The 18,183-nt window shown below is 47.0% G+C and overlaps 1 protein-coding gene across 4 annotated transcripts in view; it reads right to left on the reverse strand.

Annotated features, from left to right (window-relative positions):
- Positions 1-18,183, reverse strand: part of SLC44A3 (solute carrier family 44 member 3) — an 83,326-nt gene that overhangs the window by 40,077 nt on the left and 25,066 nt on the right. For all 4 annotated transcript variants that reach the window (XM_082477413.1, XM_082477412.1, XM_082477414.1 and 1 more), the window contains exons 6-9: positions 17,431-17,591; positions 15,695-15,784; positions 14,097-14,221; positions 9,869-10,055 (exon numbers count right to left, since the gene is read on the reverse strand). In XM_082477413.1, coding sequence (XP_082333539.1) covers positions 9,869-10,055; positions 14,097-14,221; positions 15,695-15,784; positions 17,431-17,591 — 563 coding nt within the window. The remainder of the gene's footprint in view (positions 1-9,868; positions 10,056-14,096; positions 14,222-15,694; positions 15,785-17,430; positions 17,592-18,183) is intronic.

Consider the following 18,183-nt stretch of genomic DNA (forward strand, 5'->3'; position numbering starts at 1 on the left):
ACACAAAGCCATTAGGACTCTGTTATAGAACCTCACTTCACCAAAAGTTTAGACTTAATAAAAGAGACAAGGATCTTCATTTTTTCAAAGGGATTCATTTCAGATTTCATTTCAAGAGCAAACTCTTCTAGGACATTTAAAATATCTACTGGGCCTCAGTGTTAACCTTCTAGGTTCAAATCTCAGCTTCACCCCTTTTTGGGTAGCCTGGGGCAAGTTATTTGGCCTCTTGGAGTTTTAGTATCCTTATCTGTAATACCCATATGCTGGTGGTAGTTCAAGAGAGAGTAGAGTGGGATTACCTGGTCAGTGTTGGCCCAAAGAAATATCGCTACATAAGTGATAACGATTTTTATTATTATTATTAAATTTCAGGAGCACAACACTGTCTTAAACTGAGGCCAGTGAGGTAACCCCAGCAATGCTCTGCCATTCACTGGTTATACCCTGCTTTATTTGCTCTCATCTAAAGAAGCCTTTGAATTAGCTCTGCAATTCAATTCAATTCCATTTGGATCTAGTAAAACCAAATCCCAGCTCTGCAACTGCATTTGATTTCTAGATGTCCTCTGCTGTGTATTTTAAATAAACTACTGTAAGAAAGAAGATGGCACTTTGGTCTTTGGCAAAACCTACAACTTGAAGAACATTTAAAGATAGTTTCATATTTCCTTTCACAGCTATAAATTGCTTTTAGGTTCATAATTCATGTGTCTTTAGACATTCACAATAGGGTCTGTGCAAACGAAGTGAGAGAAGATAATCATGCTGTAGAGCAAACTAATTCCACAGACTAAGGCTGGTCTTAGTAACTCACGCTCTGTGTTCTGCTGAACAAGAGTCACATTGTGAGAAATAGCGGAGCAGCTTGGTTTACAGAGAGAAGTTAATATCTTATTGAACACTGGGCTCATTCTGGCTTGGAAGCAATCTCTGGTTCAGGTAAGGCACTGATAAATGCTTATGCTTTTCCAAAATGGGTGTGTTTCAGAAAAGCATTCCCAATCCCAAAGGAGGTGACCCCTCACAACTAACAAGCCAGTGTAGGTAGATCAGGTGAGTGGAGACTTGGAGAGCCACTCCTGGAATAGCAGAAGTGATGGGGCCAGTCAACATGCACACTGATGCCCCCACAAGGTTGCCAGTGACGGGGACAGACTACAGTTTGCAAGAACAGGTCTACAACATCACACATGGTTTGGGGGTAGATGACGTTTCCAAAGAACAGGAGGGATGATTTCCTTGACAGACAAAAGGCAAGTAAGTACAAAGGCCCTGGGTGCTAAGGGGGGATCGTCTCTCCTTGGGGCTGCCCTGTGCTGCCAGTGGCACATTCACATACATCCCAGCTTGGCACACTGATGGCAACAGTCAGCAAGTAGAGAATGGCTAAAGGGATAAATCATGATCCACGCAGGCGTTCACACCCTTGGCATTCCTCACAGACGCAGAATTCATAAATTATTCTTGACTGGCTACTTGTTTTTGAACATCTTTACTGAAGCCATCATCTATTTATTTTTCTGGTTCCATTATACCAGACTATTTAAAGGTTTTCCTTTAGGGGAGGGTTTTTCAACCTCTCAACATAGCAACTGGCATTTGGGGTCAGATAATTCTTTGTTAGGGGCGGGAGGGATGGAGGCCTGTCCTGTGCATTGTAGGATGTTTAGCAGCTTCCTTGGCCTCTACCCATTAGATGCCAGGAGCTTCTTCCCTCCCCTCCTCCAGTTATGACAACCCGAAATGTCTCCAAACATTGCCAAATGCCATGTGGGGGACAGAACTGCTGCTTGAGAACCACTGCTTTAAGCAAACATTCTCTGAAGAATCGGGCGCTCTGGCTTCAGGAAGAAGCTTAGGGTGGGGCAGGCGTGTTTATGCGCACAGAACTGCCCTCTCCTGGATGGCTGGGTCGGTGCAGGCAAGAGCCTCTCATCAAAATACCAGTTGCTTGGTTACTAAGGACCATTACAATATAGCTACCACTAAGTGTAGCTAACGGGCCTGGGAACTGGATCCCAAGATAAGATTGATCTAGGGGGATGGTGGTGGAAAGGACACTGAACTGGAAGAGGGCTTGGTTCCAATCTCAGCTTTGACGTTTGTGATAAGCAACCTGGGCCTCGGTTCTCTTATTGTAAAGATGAAGAGGGAAGACAAGATGAACTCCAGGGCAGTAGTTATACAGTTTGAGAGTCACGCAGGCTGAGATTCACATCTCTGCTCTGTCTCCTAATGGCTGACCAACCTCAGGCAAGTTATGAGGTTGTGGGACCTTTTAAAATCTGTTTCATCATCTTTAATCTGAGGACACTCATACCACACTAATACCACTCCCTTGTTGATTCCATCTAGTCTCACGGCTCTAAAAGCCATACACATAGCTGTTACGAGGATTAAACAGGTAGGTGCTTAGAACAGTGAGTACAATATAAGGTTAGCTATAGTTGAGGTATAAGTAGATATGATTCCAGGTCTGAAATGAGCAAATATTTATTTAGCATATACTGCATGCTAGAATTATGCTGGACATTAGCCATTAGGGGAAAAAATGAAAAAGGCAAACACAAAAATCAGAAAGAAGATATCATCAGAGTGAATACCACATTTGCTACTTTAGTTTATTCATCTCCCCTTCTTCTGGACTGTTTATAATTCCTCCTCCAACCTCTAAGAGTTTTTCCCATCCTCATGCTCAGACAGTGGCCTCACTTCCGGTTTCTCTAAGAAAACTGAAGCAATCGGAAAATCTCTGCTAGCACCTACCCCCATCTCTACCCCTTATCAGCATGTGTCCATAATCGGACCCCCTTAATATGATAAACTGTCTGTGATCCTAAGGCCAACCCCTGCACTAGATCCCCTTTCTCACCTACTTGAAGATATCACTCCAGAAATTTTCCCTCTCTTTCTTGCTTCATCAGAATATTCCTCTCTACTGAATCATTTTTAATCACCTCACATCTTTAAAAAAAAAAAAACCCTACTTTTTGACTCCCTTTCCTCCTCCAGCGTCCTTCCTATTTCTCTGTTCCTATTTACAGCCGAACTTCTAAGACTGTCTCGTATTCTTTCCAATTCTTTTTTCTCCGCCTTTCTCTTAAACTGCTCTAATCGTGATCCATTCCCCCACACTTCTCTGAAACTGTTTTGTTTCACTTCCATGTTGCTAACTTCAATGGTCAATCCTTAGTTCTTATCTGACTTATCAGCAGCACTTGACACATTGAACCCTTCACCCCAATTCCAGGACAGCACATTTTTCTCCTCCTGCCCACTGGCTGCTCCCTTTCAGTTTCCTTTCCTGATTCTTCCTCATCTCCAAGACCTCTTAACATTGACATGCCCCAACGCACAGTCCTTGAATTTCTTTTCTATCTATACTCATTCAAATCTCATGGTTTTAAATACTATTCATGTGTTCCCCAATTCCCAAATGAGATCTCTAGCTGGCCTTCTCCAGAAACTTCAGACTCAAACAGCTAACTCCCTACTTGACATCTCCATCCAGCCGTCTAAAAGGCATCTCAATCAACACAACTAAAAAAGAACTTCTGCTCTTCCCCGAAAACGCTCCAAAGTCTTGTCCCATCTCAGTTGATGGCCATCCCATCTTCCAGTTGCTCAAGCTAAAAAACCTCAGTTTTATCCCCAACTCCTCTTTCTTTCACACCCTTCACCTAATATCAGGAAATCCTTCAGAATCTGATATGTCACACCATGTCCACCATTACAACCCTGTTCTAAGGCACCATCACCTCCTCCCTGGAGCACTGCCATGAAAATGTAAGTCAGATCATGCCACTATGCTGCTTAAAATGCTGTAATGACTTCCCATTTCAGAAACAAAGTTCCAGTAATGGCCTACAACGCCCCAGGATCTGAGCCTGTGCTTTCTCTGACACTCACCTGAACCATTCTCTCCCTCGATCAGGCCACTCTCACTGAATGGGCCTCCTTGCTGTGTCCCCAGCACCTCTCCCTCTTGCTGTTCCCTTTGCCTAGAACATTTTCCCTTCCTTTGCATAGTCTCATGGCTCTGCCTTCACCTCCTTCAAATGTTTGCTCACAAATTATCTTCTCAACAAGGCCCTCCCCAATCACTAAATTCAAAATTGGACCCCCCTCCTTAAGCATTTCCTATTACTCTTCTCTGCTTTATTTTTCTCCTTACCACTTATCAACTTTTAATATGCTATAAAATTCACTTACTCATTTAATGCCAATCATCTCCCTCTAGCTTCCAAACTAGAAGGAGAGCTGTATCTCCAGCATCTGTAACAGGGTCTGATATAATAAATGTTCAATAAATATTTGTTGAATGAATGATTGTATGAATGAATGAATCAACCTTCCTCAAGTAATACATCCTATCATAGAGATTCGAGACAACTTTCTAGAAGTCTTCCTAGAGATCATCATTATAGCCTGGAGGAAATGCATCATGCAGCTAGCTATAAGTCTGGGTATTACAAGCAAGCTTTAAAGCATTTTGAAAGACTGAGGTGATATTGATATCATATTAATGAGGTGATATGGATATCAATATTAATGATCAATGTAAATGGCAGTTTCTCAAGGGAGGCAGTCCAGTTGGTTGGGATAATTTCCCAAAGGATGCAGGCCCGACTTAAAAGGGTTCTATATTCTGGCACATTCTGTACACTTGGCCTCTTCCAGCAAACTGGCTCAGTGTCCTGCTGACACCCATCCTGCCTGTGCCCCCTGCTGGCTCAGCTTCTGCTCTGACAGCACGAGGATTAGGGCAAAAGAGAAGAAAATCTCACTGACAGCGCACCTGTGGTTCACCTCGTTCTTTCTGTGTATACATCTCATTGAACACAACATTGATGTGAATTCACTTACTGACTCAGCACACACTTACTGAACTCACTCAAGGGCTGTGCACTGACCATAGAGACAGAAAGAAAAAGACACAGCCCAGGCCCTCCAGATGTTCATTCTCTTGAGGGAAGACAACACACAAGTCATTATCTTGCATTATTGTTTTTTATAGGCCTTATCACTACCTGACATAATCTATTTACTTATTTATGCTCTCTTTCCCCACTCACTAGTACCTTTATTTGGTTCACTGCTGTATCTCAGTACCCAAGCCACATAGCAGGCATTTGATGAATATCTGTTGAAAGAATGAAGAATATAAAAAATGCAGGGAAAAATGAAGAAGAAATATCTAAGTATGCCTGGGCAATTTATAGGAGATTTTCCAAGAAATATATTACTCAAAACAAATCTTGAATAATGACTAGTTTTCCATGAAGTTTGGGGGAAAAAGTTGGGGTGAAAGTTAGGAAGAGGAGCAGATTCTAGACAAAGACCACAGCAGGTGCAAAGGCACCTAGATGTTCATGGAGATTGTTTTCCCTCACACTTCCCCACAGGGACCATAAACTTCTGAAAAGCAGGAGCTGTTTTAAATTTCTCCTGAGCAATCTCCCTTCTTCCTGTTCCTAGGACAGGACTGGGCCACTAGGAAACTTTTGTGAAATAACTTCAATTATCTTCTAGATCTCTGATAACTTAAAAAAAGGACAATTTTCTTTTAGACTGTGTTCTCAAATATGCTATGCAGAGCAGAGAATAAACCACAAAGCTGAAGCTAGTACTAGACATTCTCTAGTTGACATTAGTTCCTAATATAAGGAACATATACTGTCTCTTATTTGCAGAGCAAAGCTCTGGTCCCATTTCAGCCTCCTAACATCCTTATGAGGCAGCCTGGGGAAAGCACCATTTTTCCACTGTATAAAAAGGAAAACAGGAAGCCCAGAGGATTAACATACAAGGAAGGCCAGAGCCATCCTGGATCCCAGGTCGCTGGATGGGAGACCCTCTGTCCGACCTTGCTGCCTCCTTTCCAAGCATGGTCCTTTGCCTTTAAGCACGCTGAGCACATCCCTGCGATGACCTCTTCTAACTGCAGTACCACTGGGAAAGAAAGACCCCCTTCCCCAAATGGGCCCCTTTCTTCTACTGTTCCGACTCTGGGGCATCCCAACCACCTTAGGGTAACTGGGGGTCATCAGATCAACTGGGCTCTTTCCAACCTGCCAACTGCACCTACTGGATTCCCAAGGTTATTTCCGTTTTCCTGTAACTACTATTTTCACTGGATTTAGTAGTCACTGTCACATTGCTGGTGGCAGACAAGTCCCAGCTGACTAGTTGCTGTCATTACTGAGGGCCTCGTTATGCTCCACTGAAACAATCCTCAAACAAGCCAGAGTCTGTCAACTAGTCAAGAGACTGATTAACAGTCACTAGAGAAAGAGCTCATCAAAAAAATGGCAAAAAATGATCAACCTAAAGTTCACTTTTTCTGCATTTTCTTTTCTTTTTTACACATTAAAATATTAACTCATTCAATCATCTGACACAATAAAAGTCTTACGGTATTTACCCACTGAGGACACCCCACAGCATTGGGAACATTGGGTGGAGACTGAAGAGAGAGCCTGAGCGTTCTGGGACTTCCTGAGGGACATGAAATGGGACAGTCAGGTGCTGTGCAGGCATCTCTCACCACCCGGATCACCTGGGCATCTGTTGAAGATCAAAACAAGCAGCAGATGACCTGCCCAGGCCCAGAGCCCATCGTCCTGGCACTGCATGAAAAGGCCTTTGAAGTCAAAGGGAGTTCTGTGCACCTGGGTCGGCCCACAGGTGAGTGGAAAGGAGAGGCAGGTGGCCTAAGGGGACAGCGGATCTGGTTTCTATGACGCCCAGCCCCGGGGAAGGGGGGAAGGCAGTCACTCTGTGCGACACCCTCTCCTGCGAAGCCGAACATCCACCTGCCCACAGACCCCTATGGTAGGTCCTGGGCACCCGGTTTCCTTTTCTGTCCTTCAACTCCTCTCCCTTGTGCTCATTTTGCTCCTTCCACAGATAGAGAAGGGCTGGGCTTTAATATGTGACCCTCTGATGTGCTGCCTTCGGCCCTACAGAGCAGCCCACTCTCTCCCTGCCCCTCCTCTCGGTCCTGGGCTGAGGCTGTGTAATGTCCCCAGGCCCTGGGCCCAGCTGGGGACGAAGTGGGGGAACTGAAGGAGAGCCCTGCTAGCACCTCACCCCGAGTTGGCCTTGGGGCGTGTTCCTCTCCGACTGCATCCCCAACTCTCAGGACCAGCTCTCGCCTTGTCCCCTGTGAGCAGGTTCCCTCCTGTGCTTGGACATGACCCCACTAAATCCCCTCTGCCTCTCTCCATACTTTCCGATCTTCTGGTAATTTCCAGCCCATCCTCTGAGAAGCCTTCCCTGACTCACAGAGGGGGTTAGAGCCCCACTGTGCCGCTCCATAGCTCCCCAAATTTCTTCTCTTGCAATGTTCATCAGCCTTTGCCATCCTCACCGTGGGGAGAGGCCACCACTCTTCCCCAGTGCCTTGCCAGGGCCTCGTCCCCCCAGCGCTCACCTAACGTCTGTGCATTAAAGAACGAAAGAACGTGTCCTGCTCCAAATCATTGAGGGTTTAACCACAGAGACAATTCCCTTCACCCAGACTCACAACCCATAAGGACAGCGGGGCGGGCAGCTGTGCCCTGGAGGCTGGATTAGGAAGGTCCCTCCCCGGTCCTGAGCTGTACTTCCCGAGGCCTCACCTCTCCTCTGCGGTTCTCTAGGGCGAGGGCCCAGCGCCACAGTCCACCACCAGAGCGTCAAGCCCTGCCACCTCCTGCCACACCTCACTCCCAGCCTGATCTGGCTTTAGCCTCTGACCCTGTCATGTTGCCCTCTGGCCGCAGGTCCCAAACACCACATTACAGGCCTGCATTCACCAGCCAGCTGCTGTGGTCACAATACTGCTTCAACTTGAACAGAAAAACCTGAGGAGGTCTAATTTGATCTCCTAGCTTTGTATCCCAGACACAAGGGACATGCGAGGTAGTGGAAAGCGCACAGGTTCTGTTCTAGAGCTCTGGCGTCAGTAAGAGCCATCACACTTTCTAGCTGTTCCTTCAGCAAATTGCTTTCTCAGAACCTCAGTTTTCTTGCCTGTAACTTGAACATAACAACACAGGCATCAAAAGGGGGTTGCGACACTTAAAGGAGAGAACATAAGAAAGCACCTAGTGCCGAGCTTAGAATTTGGGAAATTTTCAACAAATGCTTGCTTTACTGCAGGCACTGAGGCCATTGCTTCCCTTTCCGCCAGGACTAAGACCACGTCAAGGAAATGAGCTGGAAGATGCTTGTTCAGTGTTGCCCTAGTTAAGACTTCCAACTGCCCTGCAATTCACAGAACCTCTCATTTTTAGGCTGTGCATGGCTGCCACCAACGAAATGACATTTCCTGTCCCCCCTTGCACACAGGGTTGCCATGTAACTGGGATTTGGCCAATGGCTGTAGGTGGAAGTGTTGTCATGACTTCCCTGCTACCTTCCTCACAGCCCGAATAAGACAGGGTGGTTGGAACTCGAGTGTCTATTTCAGCTATGAGGTGGAAGCAAGTGGTAGGCTGTGCAGCAAGAAAAAAGGCGCGTGGGTCTGTGACCTCTGGCAGCCCATGCTGGCATGGGGTCTCCTCCTGTGGGCTTCATTTACATGAGAGAGAAATTACCTGTCATCTTGTTTAAGCCACTGTTCTGAGGTTTCCGTCACTCTCACGCAAACCTCATCCTGACTGATTACTGTCCTGTGCCTGTTTGAACAAGATTCCCTGCTGGATAATTATCGGAAGTGCACTGCAGGCCTTCAGCAAGCTTCCAGAGACCCCCGACAGAAGAGACTGCCCCTAGAGCATCTCTAAGCTGGAAACATGGGCTTCCAAGGGCTTGGACCTCCAGAGAGCTGGCTGCCCATCTTGAAGTAATCTCCACGGGGTCAGTTTACTCCAGAAGAGAGGTAAGAGAACCTAGTCTACTAAGAATCTACTACGTGTAGTTATTCCTACATATACAACTGGAGCCTACAGGGAATAGAATAAACTTGATAAACCATTAAGAAATTATGTTAGCCTTGTTGCTTTGACATCTGCTGTGGTTCTTATCTGCCTGGTGACAGTCTCCGAAAGCAACTTACTCTTTTGTACTCACATCAGAGTGTGAGTTTGGGCCTTAACTAAATCAAATCGAGGAGTGAGTGAGAGAAGATCTAGAGCAGTAACACTCAAACTGGGGGCCATAGACTAACGGCCTGGGCTCACCCTGTATGTGATTAGTCCACAGTGAGATAAGGAGCTTGTGCCAGAAGGTAGGTCAGTTGCATCACTAGGCCTATCGTCTCGTTCTGCTGACATTTTTTTTTTTTCACAGCAAGACTTTCTTGACGGAGGAAGTGATGGAGGGATATACATTCTGGCATAAGCTCCTTATCTGGTGTCAGACAACCCTTTGAATAGCACTGTTCTAGAATGTGGCTGCTCTCTTACAGGCATCCAAAAAAATATAACCCTACCACAAACCGAGTGAATCAGAGTCTCTGAGGATGGGGCCCAGGCATCTGTATTTTAGTACAGCACCATAGCAGATTCTGAGGAATATCTCTGGTGGAAAACCACTGTATAGATATGACAGCAGAATGGAGGACAGTACTGTCTTCCCAGGAGCAAAGCAATGTGAACATCTGTGCACACTTGCTTTAAACTTAAGCTCGTTCTTCTGAGCACAACGTTTTAACAGGGTCTTTCCTGGGTTCTTTTTCTCACATACTGATACAAAAGAGGAAAAAGAATTTCCTGCTTTTTCTCCCATGACAGAGCCCCAAGCACCGTCACTGTTGCCATCAGATGCCTTTAGCTGCATGGGAAATTTGATCCTTACAAAAACAGGCCAATGGTTCCAGAACGGTGAGGCCTTCTGTGCATGACTCCAGGGTGATGGACCCCACTCCCACTGCCCTTACCTGCAGTTCCCAGGCTCAGGAGTACGGCCATCCAGGTGACCCAGAAGAAAATGAGGATGGCAAACGTCCACAGTGGCTGGAACAGCAGGAAAGGAGAGTTGCTGATGGCTTTATTTGTGACTCGGAGAAGTTCAACTGTCAATTTTATTCTCTTTCTGAGGACAAAAATCAAGACGAGCAGAACTGCCTGGTGAGAAAGGGGTTAAATTATTCAAAATAATGAAGAACTGAGAAGAGCTGAAAACAAACCCTAATATTTTCCTGACATCTCGGCAAACAACTCTTTTAAGATAGTTACTCCCTACTTTTATTATAATAGAATAGACATATTCTCAAATACTAACTGAGCATCTACTATGTGCTGATACTTATGCTAGATCCTGCTGCTACAACAGTGGACAAGACACAGCCCCTGCTCTGAAGGAGCTTGCAATCTGGTCAGAGAATGAGAGAAAACGAGAATAAGGTCCTCTGGGGTCGGGGAACTGTCTATTTCTTTTTCCCTCCACAGCACCCAAGATGCTCAGAGAATGCTGAAGGACTGCAGAAGGTCAAGGGGACACAAGTATGAGGGAAGAGGACAGTGATTGTGCCTCAAAGCAACCTTCTGTGCCTCCTCCTCTGCTGGCTTTGGCCTCCCTGTATATAAATATCGTATGAAAGAAACAACCTCCCTCTACCCTCACACCGCGGCCCAGCCACCGTCATCTCTCATCTCCTTCACAGGCGAGCTTCTTCAAGTACTGGTCCACACCAGCCACCTGCACGTCCATACCTGCACTCATCCTTCAGCTGCCTGTAAACCTCCAGACCCCAAGACTCTCCTGAAACCTGCTCTCCCCAAGGTCACCTCATCTGACCTCCTGAATGTCAAATCCCATGGAAACATTCCAGATCTTGCTTGACCTCAGCATGGCGTGTGAATCTCTTGTCCCCCTCCTCTTTTCCTAAAACTTTCTCCTTTGACTTCTGTGACTGCTCTTTCCTCTGGCTCTCCTTCTACTTTTTCAGTTCCTATTTCTTGGGATCCTTTGGGTGGTCTCTCCTACTCCTCTGTGGTTTTAGAATCCTTCTTAGATGCTGATAACCTTTAAATAAAAATCTCCAGGGTCCAGTGGTTAGAACTCCACGCTTCCACTGCAGGGGGCACGGGTTCGATCCCTGGTTGGGGAACTAAGATCCTGCAGCCAATTAAAAAAAAAAATCTCCAGCCTCACCTTTCTCTAGGTGCTGGATGAGTAAGCAGTTCAGTTACTGACCAGGCCTTGGGTGTCCTACAGGGTGTCAAACTCAACTTGTCCTGAACCGAATTCATTATCTTCATACAAAAACTTATTTCCCCTGTATTCCCTACTCCAGTGGCCCTAATTTTCCTGGACTCTCCAAGAAAAGAATCAGGTTCCTCTCTTGCGTGCTTCCATTTTATCCCATACTTACCCTACTGTAGCACTCAATATACTCTACTGTAGATGTTTATTGTCTGCATTTCACATTACATCATGCTCCTTGAGGGCAGGGCCGTCTGTCAAGGACTGGCACAGTCCCAGCGCACAGCACAATCTCAGTCACCTCGGACTCAGTTTCCCGATAGAGCTCTCAATCTATCCTCTCCTCTCTATTCCCACGTTGATGCCACAGCTCAAGTCTCAACGTCTCTCATCCAGACCCCAGTAGCCTCCGCACTACCTTCTGTTTTAATCCCCTTAGCCCCCTACCCCTGCCTCAATCCCTCCTCCAACCCAAGCTAAAGGAATCTCTGTAAAAGGTAGAGTCAAGGATATCATCTCCCTGCTCAAAATCCTTCAACATCTCCCCAAAGCTCCTGGATAAAGATCGAAATCATCATCACTGTAAATCAGGATCTTCCTGGCATGGTCCTTTCCTGCCGAGGGAACTTCCTGCAGGTTCCTTTCTTGTCTATGTGACCCCTCACATGCTACTCCCTTGGCCTAGGATGCCCTTCCTCTTCCAGCTGGCCTTGGGCATTGCTGCCCTTAGGGACCTCATAATCAAGTGGAGGAAAGTCAGAGGGCAGTGGGATAAACTGTGCAGAACTGCTCCCGGGGCTGGGAGCAGGGCCTCCTGCCGTAGCTGTGGGGACTGGCCTGAGGAGCCAGGGAAGATGCCTGGAGGAGACAGTAGGAATTTCCATCTCTGTGTCCTCAATGCCTAGCACAATCAACAAGGGAGAGGGACATTTTTTGTTGTTGTCGTTTTTTACTAAAAATTCTAATGAGGCAAAATGATACAATCTTTAGGCAAATAAACTTGGCTTCTAGCTCCTGAGTGGAATGGTAAAATGTGTGTGTTTCAATGCGTGTGTTTTTCAATTGTATTATATATACATATATATGTATAAAATGCTCCCGTCACATTCAAAGTACACCAGGATATTGACCACAAGTGATGAGTTAACTCTAACCTGTCACTTCCCCAGTCTCAAGGGAGATCAGCATTACCCACTGGGGATGATGCCAGGGGTGCGGGCTGGGCGGGGTGGACAGCAGAGCTGACTCACCGCAGGGGTCAAGCCTCAACGTCACCCTTCTGGGCTCTAAGCTGCAAACTGCTGCACCTCAGCCTGTGCCCCTAGGCTGACACACTGAGGTGAGCATTCGATGCCGTTCATCCCATTGTCTGCATCGCTGCTAGTGGTTTTACTGAAACCACTGAAATAATATTCCTAGGCAGCCCCCCTCATAGGCCGCCCTCTCTCCCCGTGTACCACGTCATGGCGTTGCTAGCCCTGTAATTCACATCATCGTGGGGCATGTGTTATCTTTGTGCTTTGTCCTGCCAGGTGCATTGCTTAGTGCAGGGCCCTGGGCATAACAGGCGCTCAGTAAATGGTGATGGTGACAGAGAAGCTAGGGCTCTTATGAGAACAAGCGCGCCAGCACCCAGTCCTTGGTAGAGACTGAGCAGCAGTGACACACGTGTTAAATGAACGGTGTGCGAGCCGTGGGGCGCTTCCTCGCTCTGCTCTCACAGCCTACCCCTTCCCTAGGCTGACCCTCGGTGAAGAGCATTCCCCCGACCCTGGCATCTGGCGGCCATTAATGGTTCAGTGTGTGAAGACAAAGGGAGCCCTGTGGAGGGCTGGGGGTGGGGGAAGGGGGCGAAGCAAGTTCTCCCGGCTCCCAGCCCTGCTCCTCCCTGCCCCTAGTGCCCAAGACCCCAGCACGCCGCCTGGGGTGCATGGGGGCCTTTCTTCTCCAGCCTCCTGCACACGCCCTGGCTCAGCTACGGGCCTGGTCCCAGGACAAACCAGGAGCTTTGCTTTATCGGATACTTGCTCACTGAGGTGCAGTTCTCGTGACAAACACAAACCTGACACCTCACTAGAAAGGAGAAAACGGCAAGCCTGTGCCAAACGTGAGAACCGAAGGATTCCCTTAGAGGAGAGAGCTGAGCTGGTGAGAGAATCTGCCCTTGCTGAAAGATTTAATGGGCGTGTGGAAACCCCGGCTGCCAGGCCTCCATGAAACGGTTAGCAAGCCACACACTAAAGGATGCCCGTGGGCCACCTGAAATCAGTTGCCGACCCTCTCCGGGGTCCTGTGATTCCAGAACTGCTATCAGCACCAGGGGAGGGACCAGAATGATTTTCAGTTGCCAACCACCCTCCCCCAACAACCAGTATCTCCAGGCTCAATGTTCTCTGTTTGCCGGCTCTCAACTAGGGAATTCACCAAGGAGGCGGCGGTTCTCTCAAACCAACTTAGCCTAGCAGCCGCACGTCTGGAAACAAAGGGCTCTCTGTGTTCAAGGGCAGTGCGAGCTGTCACAGCCTTGAGAGCGGAGCATCCACTGGCTAGAGCGGTGGCGACTCTCCGCAAACCAGGAAATGGGAGCTGTTGTATGTCTGTCTCCCTCTCCACGCTGCAGCGTCCACCCTATAGCCGCCTGTGGGTGAAAGCGGTTCTACTGTGTGCAAGGGTAATGAGTCAGCAAGGGGAACGAACCAACCTCTGAGATGGCGGAAGTGACCTGGAACGAAGTCAGAGCGTTTACTCATCTTTTTGAAGGCTGCAATGCATTCCTACGTAGGTATCGCAAATAAAACACAAAGGCACTAGACACGTATGTACACTCACTACACTAACATGTATATACATTCTGCAGTGAAAGAAAAACAAGTGCTCGTTGTTTTTGGTTAAAATCTAATTATTTGGATTTCAGAGTTCTGGCCGGCTACGTGATCTACTGCTGGAAGGGTGCTTCTTACCGTGATAACTGTAGACACAACAGCAAACCCCAGCAAGCACTTCATATTCTCCCTTTCTGTGTCCAATTCTGTGCTGAGGTCATTAGTATAGTCATAATACAGCCACCATAAGACACCACAGACAACTGCAAAGCAAAACACCAGCAGAACTCATCGCGTATGCCATGAGCTAACCACCGGCCCCTCCCTTCACACCAGGCGGCCCTGCTCAGGCAGTGGGTCCCAAATCCCTGGGGCTTTGCAGGCAATGACCGGCCCTCTGAAGCAGCTGGATGGGGCCAGCTGAGGACCTGCCAGACCTGGGGTGACTGCCTGTCTCTGGGAGATGCAGGGAGGTGACTCCGGAACACAGATGTGTCCTGTCAGCCTAGCCCATGGGTGGGGCTGGGTGTGAGCAGGGAGGAAACTACACCGACGGGGATGGTGAGAGGAACAATATTAGAGTCTAAAGTCTAAAATTTCCAAATGAGCTCTGCGGGTGACAATTCCAGGGGCAGCCTGGATATTGGCTTGGCACCTACAAAACTGGGCGGGTGCCCCGACATTGCAAATGCTCTGCATTTAGGTACTAAGTGCCACCTGCACCGCATCCACAGTGACGACAGGGAGGTCACAGTCGTCTTTACTAGCCGTAGGTGGGGAAGGTACCCTCACAAGCCACAGTGCGTGTCCTCCAGCGCCTGCACGCTGGGCACCTGTGATCTGCAGAACTGATTGTTTAGGGGATGAAACACCTACGGTCATGCCAATTATTTATTTATTTGGTCATGCTAATTATTAAAAATTAAAATATCTTATACTAGTTCGGAAACAGCTGCTGCCTTGAGCTCCCTGCATGCCTCTGCCCCTCGGACCTTCTTCCCCGACAACTTCTGGATGGATCCAGGATCCAGCACTGAAAAGGAAAACAGTGGGCACCGGGCAGGGTCTCCGGGACCCTGCCCCAGCTCAGGGCCTGCGTCTCTTCAGATTGGCCGGAGCCTCTGCATGACAGTGTGGGTACCCACGTGTCAATGGGTGATGTGAAAATTCAGAAGACATCCTTTAAAGCAACGGTCCCCAACCTTTTCGGCACCAGGGACCGGTTTCGTGGAAGACACTTTTTCCACGCACAGGGTGGGGGGTGGGGGGATGGTTCAGGCCGTAATGCGAGCGACGGGGTGGGGGATGGAGAGCGGCAGATGAAGCTTCGCTCAATCGCCCGCCGCTCACCGCCTGCTGTGTAGCCCGGGTCCTAACAGGCCTCGGACTGGGGGTTGGGGACCTCTGCTTTAAAGGGCTTCCAACAGGCACTGGAACTGACTTTTAATGGTGTGGAAACCAGTACCACTCACCTGGCCGGCTCATCTGAGAGGCGGCACAGTGCAGAAGAGACAGAAGGCTGGGCAGGAACTTTGCTGTTTTCTGCGAGACAGAAGCAATCCTGTGGCCCTCCCTGTCCTCTCTGGGCCCGAGTCTCCTCTATGTAACATGAGGGAGTTGGACGAGAGACTCTCTAAGACCCCATGTGGCTCAGAAATGCCAGCTTTTAAGTTCTACACTTCATGGAAAGGCTTTTCATTTAATCAAGAAGAAATCAATCAAGTGGAAATACTTACACAGCAATCCCAAAACAATCAGTGCAATGAAAATGTGAACCAGAAGGGTGGTGATGAATCGGAAGGTGATCATCATGGCCAAAGACAAGGCTAGAAAATTAAGCAAAACGTATAAATTCTAACAACCACCAAGGCATGAGGGGGATGATGATGGGGCTGGAATGCCTAAACCTTCCAAAGGAGTGAGGGCTGAGGACTTCCTGCAATCTCTAAATATCCTGGACATCTACCAAACAAAAGAACAAGACACACCCAGGCCGCTCTCTGAAGCATACACAAGTTAGGTCTGTGACAGTGCCACTTCCTGAAAGTGCTAGCATTCTTTCTGAATTAAAAAAAATTTCTTTTAAAGCAGGTGTTATTCCCAAATACCCTAAACTTTTTTTTTTTCTTTTAAGTCCAAATGAACCATCTAAAATTTTTTATCAAACTTAACCCTTTTGATTTCATAACTTATCTAAAGTTCCAATTTTGTGTTCTCAGATACTCTCATTAAGTATGAAAGAGGAATGCCTTTAAAAATGAAAAATTTATGATTATAAGATGTATGTATAAAAATCTGCACATCAGTTTCCAATTTGGGGGTTTTTAAGCCTATGAATTTACTCTCAGTACTTCAGTGAATTTATAAATACTACATTACTTTTTTTTTCTAAACAAGAATTCAAGATTACATATAGATATCTGGGTGTAGTGGTTAAGAACATGGGTTTAGAATCAGATAGGTCTGGGCTGAGTCTCAGCTCTGCACCTCTGCTTGGCCAAACCTCAGACCTCTCTAAGCCTCAGCTTCCTCTCCTACAAACGGTGATAGGGTTCTGATGAGGTTTAATGTGTTAACAGCAAGCACGATGTCTGGCACATCTGGGTCATAAGAAGTCTGGAAGTTACATAATGGTGGCTAGTTAAGCATCCCCAAGCATTCAGGAATTAGTAACCTTTGGGTAATGAAATTATGGAAAACTCAATTTGTAAACTGGCAAAATTATGTTAATGGCTGATCAAAGAGTTTCTTTCAACCTCCCAAGGTTGGGAGGCAGCCGCTGTAAATAACGGGGTAAATAAGAGGCCACTACTATTGCCTACAGCAGCAGACAGCACTAATTCGTTCAAAGAGAAGGCCGACTCTTAAGGGGCTCATCGAGCTGAAACAGCAAATGGGAAGTCAAACGGTCACGAGTGGCTGGGGGCTGCTTCCAGAAAGGCTGGAAAAGGCATGATCTGGCTCAAGACCTTGACCCTCCTACAACCCAGTAGGCCTGCTCCTAGGAGGAGCTGGATACATCAGGCCAATGCCCTCTGATGCTATTTAACATGATGCACACACCGCCTTCCCTTGCTCGCCAAGCAGCCTTGTGATCGGGCTTGCCTAGGGGAAGAGGGCACACAGGCCAGAGGACATGCGTTCCTGGTACTTATCATGGCCAGTTCACAAAGTGGCAATCTGCTCTGCACATCCATCCTTATGCAGAGCTGAGGAGCAGGCCCTGGAACGTGGTCACTCTCTAAGGCAGCCCCACCTAGTGAGGCCTCTGGGCAGAGAGCCAGCTGGCCTTTCCCCAATCTTACTGCCCCCTCCTCCACTGGAACCTGAAACACTGAAAATAACTACAAAGAAGATATATGAAGTGAAGTTGTATCTTGAAGTCAAGAGGCTAATTTCCATTGTACAACATACATAAGTGCTAGAAACTTTGGTATAAGTAGTCACTGAAATAAAATTAATTGAAAATTACCGAAGGCGAGGATACAGAGACCGAGGATTGTGTCTCTTCCTGACATTATTCCACTTAGAATTCGATGGAGGGCGTCAACATCATTGATCAAAACAGACGCAAACAGGGAATAACACTCAGGCGTTTGAGGGATGCATCGATTAAACAAGGGAAAAGACTTGCTAAAAATAAAAGAATAAGTGGCAAAGATGTTTACTTAATTACTTATTTTAAAAAAAGATGTTTATTTAAAATTCTCAGCAACCAAAATGTATAAGATCCACAGTAATAAAAAGAAGTTTAACATCTTGTTTGCAGTCTACACCTTAGAAAGCCAGGCATCTGTGCTGCCACAGTATTCAGCTGATGCCTGGATGGGAAACTGATTATGGAGGCCCATAGACACCAGAAACCTAATGTTGGGGAGTGACATTGCTGACTCTCATGTCTTGGCCCTTCCTGGATAACAAACTACCAACTCCAACACAAGAATCACATTTCTTTTAGGAACTGTTAGAGATAAGGACTGGCTCAATCAGAAGCTGTACTAATGAAACCACCAGCTTTATTTCTATCCTCTTTAAGAAGACGTAAAAGCCTTGAGAGTTTTGCTACAAACAGAGTGAGTGCTTAATAAATGAGTGATAAATGTATGAATGAAGCTGTGATTGATCACTGCCTTGGGTAGATGAGAAAGCTGACCTCTTTTGGGGCCCTTCCTGAAATGGAAAAAGGCCCAGGAACGTTCATCCTAATGAATCTTAATGAGGCCAC

This window comes from Balaenoptera physalus (genome assembly GCF_965194825.1).
Source record: "Balaenoptera physalus genome assembly, chromosome: 1".
Taxonomy (NCBI): domain Eukaryota; kingdom Metazoa; phylum Chordata; class Mammalia; order Artiodactyla; family Balaenopteridae; genus Balaenoptera; species Balaenoptera physalus.